Source organism: Rhipicephalus microplus, chromosome 1 (assembly GCF_043290135.1).
Source record: "Rhipicephalus microplus isolate Deutch F79 chromosome 1, USDA_Rmic, whole genome shotgun sequence".
NCBI classification, from domain to species: Eukaryota; Metazoa; Arthropoda; class Arachnida; order Ixodida; family Ixodidae; genus Rhipicephalus; species Rhipicephalus microplus.
This window is the reverse complement of record NC_134700.1, coordinates 207,414,615-207,432,853: the sequence shown is the minus strand read 5'-3', so window position 1 is coordinate 207,432,853 and position 18,239 is coordinate 207,414,615. Positions and strand designations below refer to the sequence as shown.

At 44.7% G+C, this 18,239-nt stretch overlaps 1 protein-coding gene across 6 annotated transcripts in view; it reads left to right on the top strand.

The window, feature by feature from the left end:
• The window catches only part of LOC119159758 (uncharacterized), a 91,889-nt gene that overhangs the window by 66,240 nt on the left and 7,410 nt on the right, over positions 1 to 18,239 (top strand). For all 6 annotated transcript variants that reach the window (XM_075891102.1, XM_075891094.1, XM_075891088.1 and 3 more), the window contains 5 exons: positions 6,900 to 6,984; positions 7,084 to 7,181; positions 11,007 to 11,126; positions 12,025 to 12,128; positions 17,778 to 17,915. In XM_075891102.1, the coding sequence (XP_075747217.1) occupies positions 6,900 to 6,984; positions 7,084 to 7,181; positions 11,007 to 11,126; positions 12,025 to 12,128; positions 17,778 to 17,915 (545 nt within the window). The remainder of the gene's footprint in view (positions 1 to 6,899; positions 6,985 to 7,083; positions 7,182 to 11,006; positions 11,127 to 12,024; positions 12,129 to 17,777; positions 17,916 to 18,239) is intronic.

Here is an 18,239-nt window from a genome sequence, read left to right as displayed (position 1 = left end):
CAAACTACGTTCCATAAACAGCTAAAGTTTGATTGCTCTTGGGTGAATATTAAAAAAAAAGGTGCCTTCGAGTAGCATCTCCCCCTAAGCAGTCAAATCACCATAGCCACATGCAAAATAACTTTTATGGTTATCAGGTATTTCGGTGCATGCCCAGGCTCTCAATACGTTCGATACTTGCCGTGAACCCGCCCTTAACTATGTGCTAACTGCTGCAGTAGCAAATTTACGTCCCATGATGAGTAGTGCTGATACCAGCAGGTCATGAAGTAGATTACAGCTTTCTTGCATGGAGTGTTTAAAACAATGCGGAACGCGAAAGCTCTGACACGAAGTGAACGACTCATCCGACTTTCTTCAATTGGTGTGCGCATGTACATGATATTGCGCACAAATCGCCGAATCTCCGCCGATATGCAGCATTTTCTGCCGCGTGAAGCTTATTGTTCCTAGTTTTGTGCAGCACATCATCGACTAAGCTGACGCCATCAATGGTAGGGCTTGCCACACGTGCGCATTTGCCACATAAGTGTACGCAATGCCCACTTCGTTTCTGATTGCGCACGGGTGCGGCTATGGCAAGGTGGCTATGTCTTATTTATTTATTTATTTGAATACTTTCCATGCCCGAAGGCTTTACAGAAAGGAGTGGGGGTTATACAACAAAAAGTAAGCGAAATGTTACAATGCTGCAAAATGGAGAGTTTGAAGTTTGCAGGGTCGATGAGGGATGCGGTGGCAGCGGAAAGGCAGTTCCAGTCTTTGCTTGTTCTGGGAATGAAGGAATCACTGTAGTGGTTTGTTCGGCAAAATGGCACACCTACTTTAAAGCAATGATCGAAATGAGGTGAAATGTAAGAGGGAGAAGAGAGAAGGCTCTTTTTTAAAGATGGATTGTAATGATAAATTTTATGAAAAAGAGAAAGGCGAGAGTATTTTCGACGGAACGATAAGTCGGTTAGGTTCAGAGTTTTTTTCATGGCTGTGACGCTGGCATGACGGGAATAATTGTACAAAATGAAACGGGCTGCGCGGTTTTGAACGGCTTCTAGTGTGAGAGTTAAGGTTACTTGACCGGGATCCCAGATGGCGCATGCGTGTTCCAGTTTAGAGCGTACTAACGTTTTGTAAAGGTTTAGTTTCACTGACATGGGTACAGAAGAAAAGTTTCGTCGCAAATATCCGAGCATGCGGTTAGCACTATTAGTGACGTATTCGACGTGTTTCTGCCAGGATAGATTGTTAGTAATGTTAAGCCCAAGATATTTATACGAGTGCACTGAGGATAAGGGAGCATCATTAAGAAGATACATGCAAGTGTTAGAAGCTGAAGTTTTTCGAGATACACGCATGCTTTTACATTTTGTTGAATTAAGTTTCATCTGCCAGTCACGACACCAAAGAGACACGTTATCTAGGTCATTCTGAAGTCTGATTGAATCAGTTGGGTTAGTGATTTTGGAATACAGCACACAATCATCAGCAAATAATTTAATGGTTGAAAACTTAACACAGTTAGGAAGGTCGTTTATATAAATAAAAAATAACAATGGACCTAACACAGAGCCCTGCGGCACCCCTGATGTTACGGCAGAGGTATCGAAAGAAGAGTTGTTAGCAGTGACATATTGCGACCTGTTAGAGAGAAAGGACTTAATCCAGCCAAGCACATTAGGGTCAAGGTTCAATTGATTTATTTTAACGAGGAGAAGTTCATGAGAAACGGTATCGAACGCCTTATGAAAATCAAGAAAAATGCAATGAGTGCCGTAACCTTTGTCAGAATTGGCAAAGAATTGTTAGTGAAAGATACTAGTTGGGTTTCGCATGAAAATGTTCTCCTGAAGCCGTGTTGGGAAGGATGAAAAAAGGAATTTGTTTCAAGGAAGTTCATTAAATGAGAGAAAATAATATGTTCGAATAGCTTACAGGAAATGCTTGTGAGAGATATTGGTCGATAGTTTTCTGGAAGATGTGGGTTACCTGACTTATAGACGGGAACCACTTTTCCGGAATTCCAATCAGCGGGTAGCTGATTGATAAAAAAGCTCTTTTGGACTCTGTTTTGGGCGGGAATGGAATTCCAATCAGCGGGTAGCTGATTGATGAAAAAGCTCTTTTGGACTCTGTTTTGGGCGGGAATGGATCGACTCTCGGAAGCGCTGGTTCGAAAGTGCAAGATGATAGATGTGGCGGAGTTGGGGGCCTTGATTAATGCAGTTTTTGATTGGATGATGTTCATTGAGGCAGCACATCTGTATGGCACAGTTAGTGATCTTGTACTCAAAAGCAGAATGAACACCGGTGCGGTGCATTGGGTTTTATGCATACCTCTGCTCTAAGCCATATGCACTACTGAGCAGTAAGCTGAAGATGCTTATCAGAAATCTTGCCAGCAATTAAGTCGTACGTGAGCGTTTGGCACGTGCTGTTATCACCCCTGCGTAAGTTTCCAGGGCTTATTCGTAAAGACAATGCCACACTGTGCTGTAACAATGGCCCCTTAAACATCTAATGTGCTTCACCCCTCACATTCTGGCATTGCGGCAAAGCTCTCTTTTGGACTCCGTTTTGGGGGGGAATGGATCGACTCTCGGAAGCGCTGGTTCGAAAGTGCAAGGTGATAGATGTGGCGGAGTTGGGGGCTTTGATTAATGCAGTTTTTGATTGGAAATCTGAGCAAGAAGTAAAAAAGTCAGATGCCAAAGATTTTCAGCATTCGATATTTCAGATGTTCCGATATATTGATGTGTATGGGGCAAATTAGGAATCTAGGACAAAAGAGGTAGACGCCCTTGTCCATCGCATGAGTTGTGCCTTCACACAAGTTCAAAGAGGAGAAGAGGTTGAGGAAGTAGCGTCTTTGTCTTTCACATGTAAAGTGTTGTTGACAGATATTAGTTGCATAAATTCATATAAATTGTGTGGTCTCAAATTGGCGAGCGAGCACCACGCCACGCTCTTGGAGTGAACGGACACAGCAGACGCGGTCGGTACAAACCAACAACATACATTTATTTAACTAAATTACATAACGACGATATCGTCCGCCGAATTGTACATCAATTGTAATTAACACGCTGCCATACAAACAACATAATGCAGGAACACACTAAACACACAAGAACATGACAAACACACAATAACATACCAAAGGCGGCGTCGCCAACGCTTGACTTACCACGTGGGACCCCGGCGCGAAGCCCGCGGTGCCGAGCACCAGGGACCCACGCTACAGACAACCGTTCGCGGCAGCCGCCACGCACAGAAGAGGCTCGCTCAACTCTCGCCCGCCAGCAAGGCCTGCCTTCCGCCAGGGGTCACCGCCGGTGCTACCACTCTACCAACAGTGGTACTCAATGCGAACACAACACCATCTATCGTCTGGCTGTTGTCACCCCCGAAGTACGGCTTCTGTGCGAGCTATGTGCATCACGCGGCGCAAACAACTTTACAGGGAAGTGCCAGCACCCCCACAAAATAAATATCATTCAGCCACTGCATTGGCTGAACACCACCCCTCCTATGCTTTACAAACCTAGCCAAAAGAAATGCTTTGATGTTGCTACCTCATCAGAATATGATTAAAAATCCTCTGCAATTTTTTGTCTGTAATTTTGCCTCGAGTGATTTGGAAAATATGTGAGAAATACCATATTTACTCGCGTAATGAAAGCACTTTTTTTCTCGTAAAATTGGAGCTAAGTTGGGGTGTGTGTTTATTACGTGGGGTAAATTTTATGAAACCTTTTTCAAGAGGAGCAAAAAATGCGATAATGCAAAAAAAAGTTCGGTCGCTTAGCCTTTCTTAATTGACATACGCGTACACTGTTTGGAAATAGCTTTTTTGTTGCACTTTACTCATCTTCGGTGGTTGATGGCGCTATTTTTTGCAAACTGTGCCCGGGCCTCCCGTGCCCACCGTAAAAGCGTTTTGTAGCTATCTTTTCCCACAATCGTTTAACCACAACAGTGGTATCTGTTGTGATCTCGAGGGGCGCACATAAGTGTGCGCTACAACGCACTTTGCCAATTTTGCGGCAACCTCGCATGACGACCGTGACAATACCGTTAACATTCTAGCAAGTAACCAACATTGCAGCAAGCTACCCTCAAAGCATCAAAACAAACTGTCAAAAACAAGGTTAACGACAAAATACGGCCACTACCTCGCTTCTACATGAGAAGTTCCTCTACGCGCGGGTAACAAGCGAAGCGAGAATCGGGGGTGCTACCGTGTTGTGGAAATCATCATCTTTTATGAATAGCAAGCGATTTTTTTTTTGGTTTTCCAGAAACCTGCGCTGCAATAGCGACGAATGACCCTTCGCGACAGCAAATCCTGTTGTCGTCGCTCGAAAATCACACGCACGTGGTTGGGCTTTTTGAAACTGCCCATATCCGTTGGTGCAGGCAGTTCCGTGACCTTCACTCGCTGTGTGCTTATCAGCTGCGATGTCTCTAAACTCGCACTGTTTGTGAACCCTGCTGTGGCGCACAGATAAGACGTGTCCTGCGCGGATAGAAAGAACAACAATGCGGCGTGCGGCAGCGAGCGAACGGGAGGGAGGGTGCAAGCCGAGGTGGGTCGGCAAAAACAATAAAAAATATAGAAGAGATCCAACGGGTGAGAAGGCGCCAGATGTCGGTTAGCAGGACTGCAGCGGATGAATGTAGGAGGTGCGTTTCTTATGCGGGGGGAATTCAAATATTGATCACTGAAGTTGGGGGTGCGTTTATTATGCGAATTAATACGGTATTTAAAAGATATTCTATTCAATTCACACTCAAACATGAATATTAGAATTCGCTTCGCACCCAAAATATTGCTATTCGCTCAGCTCCAAAAAAATAATAATAATGAAAAGGCAACTCATTTGGTCTTATGTCGCTGCCGAGAATCAACACTTGTAGAGAAGTCGGTTTCTGCACTAGATTTCTACAGTAACTAGTTCTCTTTATCATCTTGGCCCGGCGTGTGGCAGCACATCTGGCCTCTCACATTTATGATTATGCCAACTTGGTACGACTTTGAACTGAAGGAGTTTGCTGATAAACTATAGCTCTCTAACACGGTATCCTTGCATGCTGTACGACGTTATCCAACTAGCAGCTTTTTTAATGTAAAATTGAATTCATATTCCTCGTGACAGGATGCACATCGGAGGAGTAGAATATAAGACTGTGAAGTTGTCCACCACAGTGGATCAGTGGCTAAGGTGTTCGGCTGCCGACTCAAAAGTCGCGGGTTTGATCCCGGATACAGCAGTTGCATTTCAGTGGAGGTGAAATGGTAGAGGCTCGTGTACTGTGCGATGTCAGTGCACGTTAAAGAAGACCAGATGGTCAAAATTTCCAAAGCTCTCCTCGACGGCAGTCCTCATACTTACATTGTAGTTTTGAGACATTACTATTATGACTGTGAAGTTAATTATAATAGTGTTGAATCGTAAACAGGTTATGTTGAACATTTGTGCAAAACCAACCAGCCAATGTTTTAATAATAAGCCCTCAATGTGGGTACTTATTCTTGAAATTGGTCTTCTAGGCTCCCCAGTTTAACGGTCCCCTGTGTCCTGAAAAACTTCGCTATACAGTAAAAGCTCGTTAATTCAAATTCTACGGGAATGCTGAGCAATTTCGAATTAAACGAAATTCGAAATAATGAAAGTGAGCAAAAATGGGTGGATTTCGGGGGAGGGGGCACGAAAAATATTTATTGGCCAGAAAAGTCTGTGATGACCATCTGCTTCTTTTCTCTGAATGCCACAGCTGCGACTCCCTGTTCCAGCGTGCGGACGCGGCGCAGGGAATCCTCTTCACCCTCTTTAAAGCTGAAAAAGAGACGCGCCACATTAAGTGCCTCCATCACCGCAGAAGCTCACGGGCGGACAGGCGCTTCGTCATTTTCGTCTTCCTCACCTTCTGGCTCTTCAGCATCAGGCTGCGCACCGGCTACTTGAGCGATAATGTCCTCATCAGTCAGGGCACCACACACCGATGCACCGGTGTCAACTTCAACATAATCGGCAAAACGTACACCCCGAAGAGTGTCGCGCAATGCCACTGGCATGAGCTCCTCAGCCCCATCCACGTTGACGTCACAACTATCCTGCGCACTTCCAGCTGCAAATCCACTGTGGCTGAAACAGTTTGCGATTGTGGTCGCAGTCACCTGTTCCCATGCGCGCACCACCATGTGCATGGCAGTGAGCAGCGTAATGCCGAAGTCCTTCCTGTCGCCCGCGCACAAAATAATTCGTGAACGAACAACGTGCTCGAGGAACAAAGTGACGCTGCCGGGAGCGGCCTAGGACTGCTAGGACTACTCCGCCGACTCCTCAGCGTCCCGTGGGTCCCGTGTACAAGTGGCGCCAGGCGCTGAGATAGCGGGAGGGCTACGGAAAAAAAAAAATTGCTCCCTGGATTTTGGAGGCCATACTTTGCTCGCCCTTTGCTCGGAGGCCACTTGAAGCTCAAAAAAACTGGTCGTGCCACCTATTGTTCGACCGTAAAAGCTTCCACTAGTGTTTGACGATGATGACGCTCGGCGGGGCATGCTTCGAATTATCCGTAGAGGCAGCAATTTCTGTTCGAATTAACGAATTGTTTTACACATGATCTCCCATGCACTGCGGACCGGATTGCGGCGACCATTTCGAATTATCCAAAATTTCGAATTAATGAGGTGTGAATTAACGAGCTTTCACTGTATATTGAAGGATCAGCAGCCTTGATTAAGGTGGAGATAGAAAAAAAATCAGATTTTGTTGTCTAGTGTTTACTCGTGATCTTACTCTTGCTGCATTGGTTGTTGGCACACTGCTGTGCTCATTGTTTCCACTACTTCGTATTGAAGTTTCGCGCGAAAAAGTAAAATTGTGCTTGCACTCTTCCAGCAAATGGAAATGCCTCGGTCCTACCTACTCTTCAAAATTCTACGGTGGAGGCTTCCCCACGAAAGAAACCGAGAAAGCAGTTACTGTAAGTAGTATGGAGTTATAACTTTGTGGAGTGTGTGTTTCACGTGGGTGAACAACATGACCGTGCAAAAATATTGTTTGTTTACTTCATGCATTTCAGCTGTGCAACTGAGCTTTTGGACATCCATTCCACTGATGGGGATGACGACATGGAAAAGGAGAGCCTGGAAAATCTGAAGAAGGAATTCTCAAGGGGAGGTGAGCATTAATGAGTTTACTGTGAATTTTATTTCAATGCCTATGCTTGAAAAAGATCCATGCAACATTGCACCAGGCAACGCTGCACAGTCTTTTTCAAGCAAAAGCATTGAAACAAAGTTGTCTGCAGTGTTGCACTGCTCAATTTTTTTCATTCTTCGTGTTTCTTGGCTTGAGCATTTCCCGGCTCTTACGTCCTTCTTTTACGGTCACTTCATTAATGTACTAGCAGGGGTGTACCGTATGTAATTTTGGAGCATCGTGAAAATCTTTTTTTATATATAAATGATTGTAGAAAAAGCTTGGACTTTCTTGCGCGATAAAATGCTTTTCTAAATGCACTTCAAAAGCTAGAGGCTTCTTGAGTAGCTGAGGCAAATTTCGATGCCACGAAATTCATGGCTCAGCCTTTTATGTGGAGGCGTGACTTGTTACATTGACACAAAGGGTCTTTACTTGCTGTTTTCTTGTCTGCAAGTTGTGTATGCTTGTCTGCAAAAGCAGTCTGTTACTATATAAATGGATCTGCTTACAACAGACTTTCGGATACTACATACCGATTGGCGTTGTTATGCCGACCATCCTATTTGTTTCATTGATTGAACTTTGTTTACTATGCAATCTACGACAACGAACATTCAGATATAATTGACTAAAATCTGAAGCCAGCAAGGTGGTCAGGACTCCTCTACAGCGGACTTTTCTTCTGCGGGTGTCCCAAATTCAAATAACTTTAGACTCAAACACCAGTATACTTACGGGACAGACAATAACAATGTCCTGTGAATGTCGATGTACCTGTTTTAGAATGAAGACCGCCGATCTGCGGTTTGTTAAGGATCAGTTATGCCTAAATAAGGCGATAAAAATATCGTCGCGCACCTTGTTCGGTCTTGCATTTTGGGGCGCTGTCGCACGATATTGCTAGCCGCTGCTCCGAGCGATTGCTGCGTACCGCGTTTGGCTGTGGGTTCCACCGCCGATGCGCAAAATGCCCTTCTGCGGTTCTTAGGAGCCAGCGGGCGATGTAGTTCATGTCCCTCGACAAAGCACATTACGGATTTTTCGCTTTTGCATGTCCGCTAGTGCAATGGTTGTGCCTGCAAAGTTCAGAACGAAGTTAGGCCTAGCCACGACTTCAAGCAGAAATATCGGTTCTGAAGTGCGTGGCCGCGTGGCCCGATGTTTCAAAGTACATCATGATCGATTACGAGTGTAAAGAGTTGTCCCTCGGTGCCTGAGACAGGCGTCTGCGATATACGTAACGAGTTCGGCGTGCTATCGCCATCTGATAACCGAACTCCCGCTTGCAGCTGCTTTAACTACATTGCGACCTGGAACACAAAACGAGTGCGAAAACATTACTAAGTAGCGTTATTTTAAATGGTTGTGCCGTTTAGGAACTATAATTTTTTTTACTACTGCAATAATTTTCCCCACCTTGGCAGGAGCGAAACGTTTTTACAGCACTTCTGCATAGTTTTCAGTGAAGCTAATTTGGGATAAGATTGTAAAAAATTGGGAGGTGTGGGGGCACAGAAACTAAGTGTGATTTGCAAAAAATTATTTATTACGCCCTCGTTGAGAGTAAATCTGTTTATGACTTGTAATTCTCTCTGGTTATAACAGACCCACTCAATGTTTGCATAAACATCTGCTATAACAGTACTTGAATTTTACACACTCCTTCTACAACAGAGCAAAATCCTCTTCACACTGAAGGTCTGTTGTAATGAGGTTGTACTGTAGAAATCTTTTTTAAGGAGTACTTTTTGTGATACCTTGGTACTATTAGTTTTACTGAATGGCTATTGCAGGAAATGGTAGAGTGCGTCATTAAATCAATGAAAAAATTAATTATCTATACAGTCAAGCTCACATATAACTGCCCCGCTTAAAAACAATTTTTGCTTAAAGTGAACGCTGCCCGTGTGACCGTGAAAACATACGTTATTTCATTGGCACAAAATTGCACTTGCAAGAAACGTCAGTTACAGTTAACAGAGTTAGCGCTCCAGTGACTTCCTTAGAAACCACTTTCCACCACCAATAAGCCATCGACGTGGTGCCCATAGATTGTTATTGTTAAGCGCCGACCCTGCCTCTGCAGCTGTCTAGTTGTCGCTCTCCTCGACCGTTTTTTGCTACGCACCCCTCAGTCTTTTGTCCCCCTCTACTCTGAGCACTCGACATCGCCAGACGAGGCCCTTGTTTTCGCACTGCCACCAATCTTTCGAAGTCTGCTCGGCCAACTAGTCTCTCCTCTTTTTTTGATCGCTGGTTTTGTTATGTTATCATTGGCATCGCCGGCCTGGAGTGACCAGACCATTTGCCAACATCGTCGGCCACCAACTATATCTGACCATCTGCGTCTGGATCGGTGTTGTATCGTTCCAATGCACGTGCTTGCACTACCCCACCGACTTTGATAATTTGCGATTCGATTTGTGTTTGATACCTGGTCTCGCTCACTTCGCGCTCGGCTTAAGAGGTCCTTTGCACGCGTGCGGAAGTGTAAAAACGGCTGTTACACGAAACGAATCGCAAATGATTGAAGTCGGCGGGGCCACGGAAGTCCTCCGCCGGCGCTATGATGCAATTCTTTGACCTATCGTAGCTCAGACTACTTTCGCAAGTTTTCCTCCATGTGAGTTGCACGTTTCGTGGATCTTTCACGCAAGCTACCTGACCTGCGTTCTTCCCACATTTTTTGGTTTTCAAGACCGCCTTTAGACCATATGCTCTCCTCTCTACACTCTATCACAACTCCTTCGACCGTGTCTCGCAAGTCTGCTCTCCTCCTTTCATCGTGCCTCTTCCGCCCATCTCCACTGTTTCGCGACACCAGCCATGCTGGCTCGAATTCAGAAGTTTCTTTTTCTGACTAGAAATGTGCCCAGTGCAGTTCCACGCATCCTGGCTTGTATGTCGCGCATGCACGTCTTGCTCGCTGTTGGTGCGCGCGTGTGATCAAAATGACGGACAGGAGGCCTTCTGTGCATTTTCTTGCCGCTCAACAGAACGTCGAAAGTGTGATTCCTTGCTTCGGCATAATCCACCCGTTTAAGACTTATTATAGGTGCCACATTGTGGTGCGCTTGCTCATATTGTTAAACCGCCCGGCAGCCAACTTGCCGCTTCGCGTGTCCGTGTATTCAGCTGTGTAGATGGTGAAGGCTTCATGGGTGGAGGTGATGGCTACACGTATGTGAAACTTTTTGTGAGGTCGACTTTGTCGACGTCAGACCCGATGACAAGCCCGAAGCTTCTGAACAGGACTGCTCCGGCAGCAATTCGTGGCAGCGTATCATGGAATGATTTCATTGCGACCGATGATGATGTTGACACTGCGGAACCGTGCACAGATAAGGGCATTGTGAATGAAGTGCACAGCAAGAGCGATTTGGAGCAATTGGATGACGAGGACAACGAAACTTTGGAGCCAATGTCCACTAGTGTGCTTGTAGCACTTGGCTACATTAATAACTCCAGGCAGCTTGTATATGCCACAAGCCTCGGCGAAGTGCACGCTGCCGCTTTGAATAAACTCGAGACCATCCTTATCGCTTGTCGTCTTTGAAGCACGTGTATCACAAACTTTTTTGTGGAAAAAAAATGTTTTCACTCACTACTTTTTTTTAAAGCTGTGTTTCACTTCGGGATACAGCAAACCGATGCTGTGTCATGCTCAAGTTCTTAATAAGCAGGCTCGACTGTATCGTAAGCTCAGAGTAGCACATAGCTTGAAATTCATGCTCCAAACTAGCTGGTTTGGAGCATCCTTGGAGCATTGGAGCAGGCCTGATGGTGCCGTTTGCATTACAGATGACATGAAGTGTGTGGCTTTCTGCAAAAGGCCAAGCATGTCATTGCTTACCAGCTACTCCCATAACTGGAAAACACGTCAGAACCATTTCATCAGGCACAGCGACGTCAAACCGAAAGGTGAGATGTTTTGGTCATTTATTGAGACATAAATCCTTATGGTATAATCATGCCTTTATGGGAAACTTGCTTACCGTAGAGCTATTTAAGGCAGTTTTTGTGTGGTGTCTTAGGAACTTTGCTTAGCATGTAGTTTTATGGGCACCAAATGGCACTACTGAGAACTGTTGCTTTGTTACCTCTGGTAAGCGGCCATGACACCAAAGTTTTGATCATAATCTGTGGTTGTTCAATTCTTGTGCATTCGCAAACAAGCTGTCAAAATTTTTGCGCATTCGGTGGTGAACTTCATTTATAATTGAATCTTTTTATAAACCATATGACTGGCCTGAGGGTTAAGCAATAGTGGCACACTCGCGAGCCATCGCACTATTTTAGCTTTCTGCAGCTGGGTATTGAAATTGAACGATTTAGAATGGCCAGTAGTACTGTAGTAGAGATTAGGAACATTTCAGTGCAAAGTAAGTCCAAGAAGTTGCTGGCTATAAATCCCACCCACAACCGGTAACCACCATTTTGCCAGAGCATATTTAATGTCATTGGCTGCTCTGTGCAGCATATGACATTAAACATGCTCTGGCAAAATGATGGTTACCGGTCAGGGGTGGGATTTATAGCAAGCAACTTTTTGGACTTCCTTTACACTGAAATGTTCCTAAGGATTACTGTCACATTTTTATATATGTATAGGCTCAAGAGACCGTCTACTTCGATTCATTGCCTAAAATTGCAAATTATTGGGTGACAGTGTCATGGTCCCTTTAAATGACTGAAGTGCACTTTCCCAATTAGTAGTCTATAAAGTATTGTTTCTGGTACTTACATTTAGAGCTTAGGAAAGATTTTAATGAGCATTTGCTGTTGTGTATTGATCATTTTTAAAAATTTCATTATGCAGATGACAAAAAGCAGACCGTTAACGACTTGGCCAACCAAAAAGGTGTACTACAGAAGGCCAACGGCTGGAAAGTTTTTCACTTGACGTCGCAGATGGAAGATGTGGTGAGTGAGAACGTATTTATAGCCTGCCATGCACCGCTGGTGTCCTTTACAGTATCTTAGCAGTGGACAAATTATGTTGATAGGTAGCAGCATTGAATATGAGGCTGAATATGAACACCATTGAATGCGGGGCTGAACATCTCACATTCTTTGTAAAGCTTTACTAAAAAATGACTTTTAAAAGAACACTAACGAGGAGTATACTAGATGTATTGGTAGATTTCTCATCTACAGTGCCTGAAAGAAAGCATGCTTGCACTGAAAAAAGAGGGGTTCAGTAAACAATTAAATGTGTAATAACAAAATATATGGCTATCGGTGTCATACCGTCAACTTCCCAAATCAGCTCGTCATGACATTTTGGAATTCTATTGATTCATTCATTCAGTTTTACTTTCCTTTGCAAAAAAGTGCGGATGAGACTAAAAGCTGCTCCAGTGACTAGGTGGCTTCTGCATTTAAGCTGAGTACCCAGTATTTTAAAGGGGCACGAAAGGCAACTATTAAGTCGATGTTGATTGTTGAAATGGCAGTCTAGAAACATTGTTCTGTTGCTTTTGTGCCAAGGAAGTGCTTTTTTTGAAATAAAATTGCGTTTTAGTGGTCCACATCTGGTCAGCGCTTTTCAAATTACGTGCCAAAGCGGAACGTTTCCTGTCAATTTTGCCATGCACAACGTTGCCCGGCTTTACTGTGTGGCCGCCGACAACAGCAGCAGCAAAACAAAAGCAGTGGAAGCTACAGCAGCAACAATGGCTTTTCAACAATTTTCTGCCATTCTCTCTGAGATAGCGGACATGTTTTGTTTCAACTGTGCTCTGCTAGATGGCACGACCTATCCACTTTAATCAGGCGAAAATTGAACTTTTGAACTTGAACCACTCACGCCATTATCCATAGTAATCTCCGGCAGTTTTTTTTTTTTTTTTTTTATGAATCAAACAGAAATGAACAAGCAGCGTTCTATTACGTCTCTTGATGCGTGGAAGGTTGTTTATTTAGTGCAGCTAGTTCGATTACTAGTTTGTCCTACCGTAGTGCTTGGTTATCGTGAATTTACCTTAATTTCTCGGTGTGTAGGGCACTGTTGTTGATAATAATGTTGTTGTAGAAGTCATAGTTTGAGCTTTCACAATGACGTAAATTGCTATTTGACAGCTGAAGTCCAAACTTTGCAAGGTTCATCAACTTTGAGCCATCTTTAAAGGAGCACTGACACCAAATTTACTCATGCCAAGATTTTTGCGTCAGCGAGTAGCTATAGACCCCGTAGCAGCGATTCCCAACCTAAAACGCAACTGAGGGTTTAATAACTATCACTTTTATTGATTTATATCACTCGTATTTAGCATTATTCAAAACGGCCGGCAGTCCCGTCTTTTTTAGCGCTGGGAGCACCAGCAGTGGCGCTACCTCGCGGTCTCCTCTAGATCACGCCCAACTGACCACTTCTCCACGGAAAACAGTGACGTCAGGCTCAGCTGCTCCGCAAACATTTCGTCTGCTAGGCGGAGACATTCAGCCATGCCTTGTCACCTGCATTGCTGTCGTCGCCGTATAAATGTTGACTCGGGTTTAATACGATAGTCTGCAGCTTGCAATCCCCGCGATTCGGGATGTCGCGAATTATTTTTGCTTTGATCGACCTTTTGCAGAACAGTGATTCCGAAATGGGCCGTTCCAAGCAGCACTGCAGAGGGGCCCGAGGATGCACGCTTCAGCCATGCTCGCTCGTGTGTCTCGGTTAGCTATATTGGTGTGTTTTGGCATGCAAAGCATTCAGGTATACGCAGATGGGTCAACGCAATATAGCTATTGCGAATGAGCATCAGCGGAAAAATAGAATACAATTCCTGCTTTCCAGGTTCTTTCTTGCACCTCCAGATGGCCCCACTTATCCAGCCTCTCGCGGTTAGCACGGTATTACCACTTTTACGGGGACGCAAAGTCTACACTTTTGATAGCTTGTGGTCGTGTTGATGTGTAACACATACATGATATGAAAAGACACCCTCATTGCGCTTTTTCCGTGCTTCGAACTAGACGACTGCAACTCACAATGATTCCCCGACATGCTGACCGCCAAGCACACGTTTAATCTTGCTCTTTTCTTTCGCCATTCTTTAAAAGTGTTTTTTATCTAGATGATTTCACGAAATCATTCAAACCGGTGTGATGAAGATCAGACGTGACGAGCGAGTGCATTTCTGCGCTTCAGCGCCAGTCGGCACCACGATAAAAACACTCGGATCGTACACGTCATCGCTACTAGGGCATCGTCACTCAGGATGGTATTTCTGGAATGTATCACACCAAACACGTAGCACTAGTGTCGATGTCGCAAGGCAGTCTATTTTCCGTTTTTTCTTCTTAGCTGTCTACGCTGTTTGAAATCGTATTAAAATAGTTTCCACGCGACGGATGTCCTTCAAGTTTGGCCAAGAAGACCTATGCATACCAAGCGATCAAATGATGAGCACATCTCGATCTTGAAATTTGATGTCAGTGCTCCTTTAAAATGCAAAAGAAAGCTTAGAAATGTGTATATCACCCTGAATCACGAGTGCTGGGTGGGTTGTGATGCATATGAGTGCTGAAAAAATGGAACATTGTTCTATAATTTATTTTGTAGGAATCAACCATTTGCATAAAACTATTTTGCAACATGGTTCTGAAAAACGCTTCGCTAGCTTTACTTAGCGTTCTTAGTTTCCATTTAAAGTGCCCCTTTTTCTAGTGCGGGGAAAAGCTTACCATTTGCATTTTCTACTTTATGATAGTGGCTATGGAAGAAACTATCTTGGGAAGCATTTTATTGGTATTAATATATGTTTTTTAAGTATGAATTCAATGAGCTTGTGATCCATACTCAACGTATCCAAGTCCTCTTCTATAGCACATTTTAGCTTGATTGAATATATCTTGTTTACCAAATAGGATAAACATGATATATTCTTGCGAACTCTTCTTGAAACAGCGCTAACCGTTAGAGGTTTTGAACCATCCCTCGAGTTTTGGGAAGAAAAACATTCTATGAACAGCAAAGATGGCTGTGAACATTTCAGCCAAATTTTGTAGTTGAGTGTGGCACCTAGAGTTTACAAGCAGAGCGCGAAGTTGCCACTTTCTGAAGTGCCCTCTCCTCATGCAAAAGCCCCGTTCTTTTTCACTTAGATAGGTGGGGCACCAACTGCACCTTGTCAAACAGCAGATAGCTACTATTTGCTGATAGCAGGCATGAAGGAGGCTTGGTGTTGAAAACAAAAAGTCTTGAGTTCAGTCTTTTAGACTGTTGACTTAAACGTTGATGATTGATTTGATTTGTGGGGTTTAACGTCCCAAAACCACCATATGATTATGAGAGACGTCGTAGTGGAGGGCTCCGGAAATTTTGACCACCTGGGGTTCTTTAACGTGCACCCAAATCTGAGCACACGGGCATACAACATTGCCGCCTCCATCGGAAATGCAGCCGCCGCAGCCGGGATTTGATCCCGCGACCTGCATGTCAGCAGCCGAGTACCTTAGCCACTATACAACCGCGGCGGGGCTGTTGACTTGAACGTGACTCTATCGCAGCTACCTGTGTTTTAAAATAAAAACAAACAAATGCAAAAGCTTGTACTAAGTTGCAAAAGGCTTAGGTACAGCAAAGCAATTCTATGCCAACTTTGGAATGGTCAAGCTCCAATGAATGGTCAAGCTCCAAAGAATGGTCAAGCTCCAATGAAGGCAGTTCGTGCTGAAACCAGGCGTCAGCACCCCTCGTTCAAGCATAAGTCCGTCGTCTTTCAGTCGGCCTCCATCATGTCAGGATCTTCGCGTAATAATCTCTTTCTCACTGCTTCCCTGGCATTCTCTTGTCAAGTGTATTTTGGATCTGGCCGCCGCGGTTTCTTCACTGCTGCCTCGCCAGCCAAGTAGGCAGGATTCGTTCAGCGCTGGTGATGTAGCCTCCATCTCGCAGCAAGCTAAGTCCTCCAGTAAGCGGCCTTGGCACAATGGCAGAAACTGATTGCGTGCGATGTCTCCAACAGTGGTCGTGGTTTGGCACAGCTGCTGCTTTCGCACATGCACGCCTATGACAGGTAGGGTGCCAGCTGTGCGCGTCACAGTTGCGATGTGGCGAAATCTTCTGGGCCGGCAGACTTTTCACCGCAAGGTAGAACAGCTTTGCTGTTAAAATCGGTTTTACACTTACATTTCCACAAGCACAGCAGGTGCTGTAGAGAAACAGTGACCTACAGTCAAACCTCGTTTGTACGTACTCGTGTTAAGCATACTAACGGCTAAAACCTAGCTGTGCCATATCCCTGACCGAGTTTCATGGAGACTAATGCATTCTCAATCAAGCTTTAGTGTTCATCCTAGGCCTACTGGTTATTACGTACTAACTGCATACCGCAATGAATTTTTGCGGCAGAAAATTTTACTGTACCACAGAACTTGCAGATGCCACAATGTGCTGCGAGCGTTTTTCCGCCATGTTGATAAGTGCGGAGAACAGCTGATCATTTATTCTGACTTCTGCGCTATTGCGGCGATGACATTGAGGTAATCATAGGGGAAAAACGAAAGCGATGTCGCGACCACCGACAAACGGGCTGGTGTTGCTTATCCTCGAAGAAAAGCCTTCTCTTGGTAAGCATCCCCCACTATCTCCTAAAAAATGCACGTGTTGTGTAGTGCCACTTTAAGCCTACTTCATGCTTTGAGTAGGCGAATACCTGAATGTGCTGAGCAGCCGATCGCTGCCACTTTCTTGTGCGGAACTGTGTTCAAGCGTGCACTGCTTTACAGAAATGCAAACAGCTCGCTGTCGCGGAATTCAGCGTTGCGGGCCGCAGACACTGAGAAACCTTGCTGTATTATGGTAACACAAGCGTAGCGTTGGTGTAACCATTCTGCACACGTTTATTCAGTGACAGCCCAAACAAGGCTCCATCTGCTGCCAGGACTGCAAGAGCATCCCCTGCGGAAACCTCCCGCTTTAACCCAATCGACTACTCGCCGCATCTATGCATGGCCTGAAGCGGAGTGGGTGCTCTGCAGCAAGCGCATCGGCAGTTGCGTTGTGCGCTGAATAGGCAAAGGACTGCTCACAACTATCCCAGCAGTAAATGATTTGGCTCCCTGCAACTGTACTGCATTTGAAAAAACAAACTCAATCAGTTTTCGCTTGCAAACAGACCATGGAACTCGTGTATCTTGGACAACCGATTATGTCCATTTTGTCGCTGCACCACACTGCGTGTCCCCAACCCTGCAATAGTTTCAAAGTGTTTCTTGACGTCACCACCGCCGGCTATCGGACGGTTATGCAAGAGTAACAAAATGTTTTCTGCACTTTGGCAGAAAGAAAGGAATGGCTTTGCGGTGGGCACTTTCGCAAGTACTTCCTGTGGCACTGAATTCATTCCTTTGTTTGGCAGCAATGGCGCAAGTCAGGAGATGCTAACTTGCAGCTGGTTGTTAATGCGTAGTACACTTATTGCTTAAGTTATGCCGCCGTCCCTGGCAGGTACGTACTAATGGGGTTTCACTTTATTTGTGGATTGAAATGGTCTGATTTTATTAAGGCAGTGTACCTTTGATTCTCTTGGAATACCATTGGTTTTTTATTGTAAGTTGTGGCTTATTTTTTTGCAGGTTGACCTGGAGGATACAGTCCACAGAAAGCTGTCACAGTTATTAGACTTCATTGAAGACAAGCCGCCAGCAATACGAGTGAAGCCACTCAACATGGATGAAGAGCGAATACTCAACAAAATTAACGACCTCATCAAGGTGAGTCATGTCATCCAACACATTTAACTATTCGATAAAGAGCTAAAAGAAAGAAAAACGTGTAATAAATGTGTGTACTATTCTGTGACCGCATTGATTGAAACGGTATTACCGTATAAACCGGACTATAGGTCGTGTGGGAATATAGGTCGACCCACCAAGTTCAGGTTACTGAAAAAGAAAAAAAAAGAAAAACAACTCGAAATTTCCGAACGACATTTATTTGCAAATTGGGCACACCGCACCCCGATCGTCAGAGCTCCCCTCAACCACCGTCGCAACTGTTCCTATTCGTCAGACGAAGCACGACTGTCTTTTGAAGAT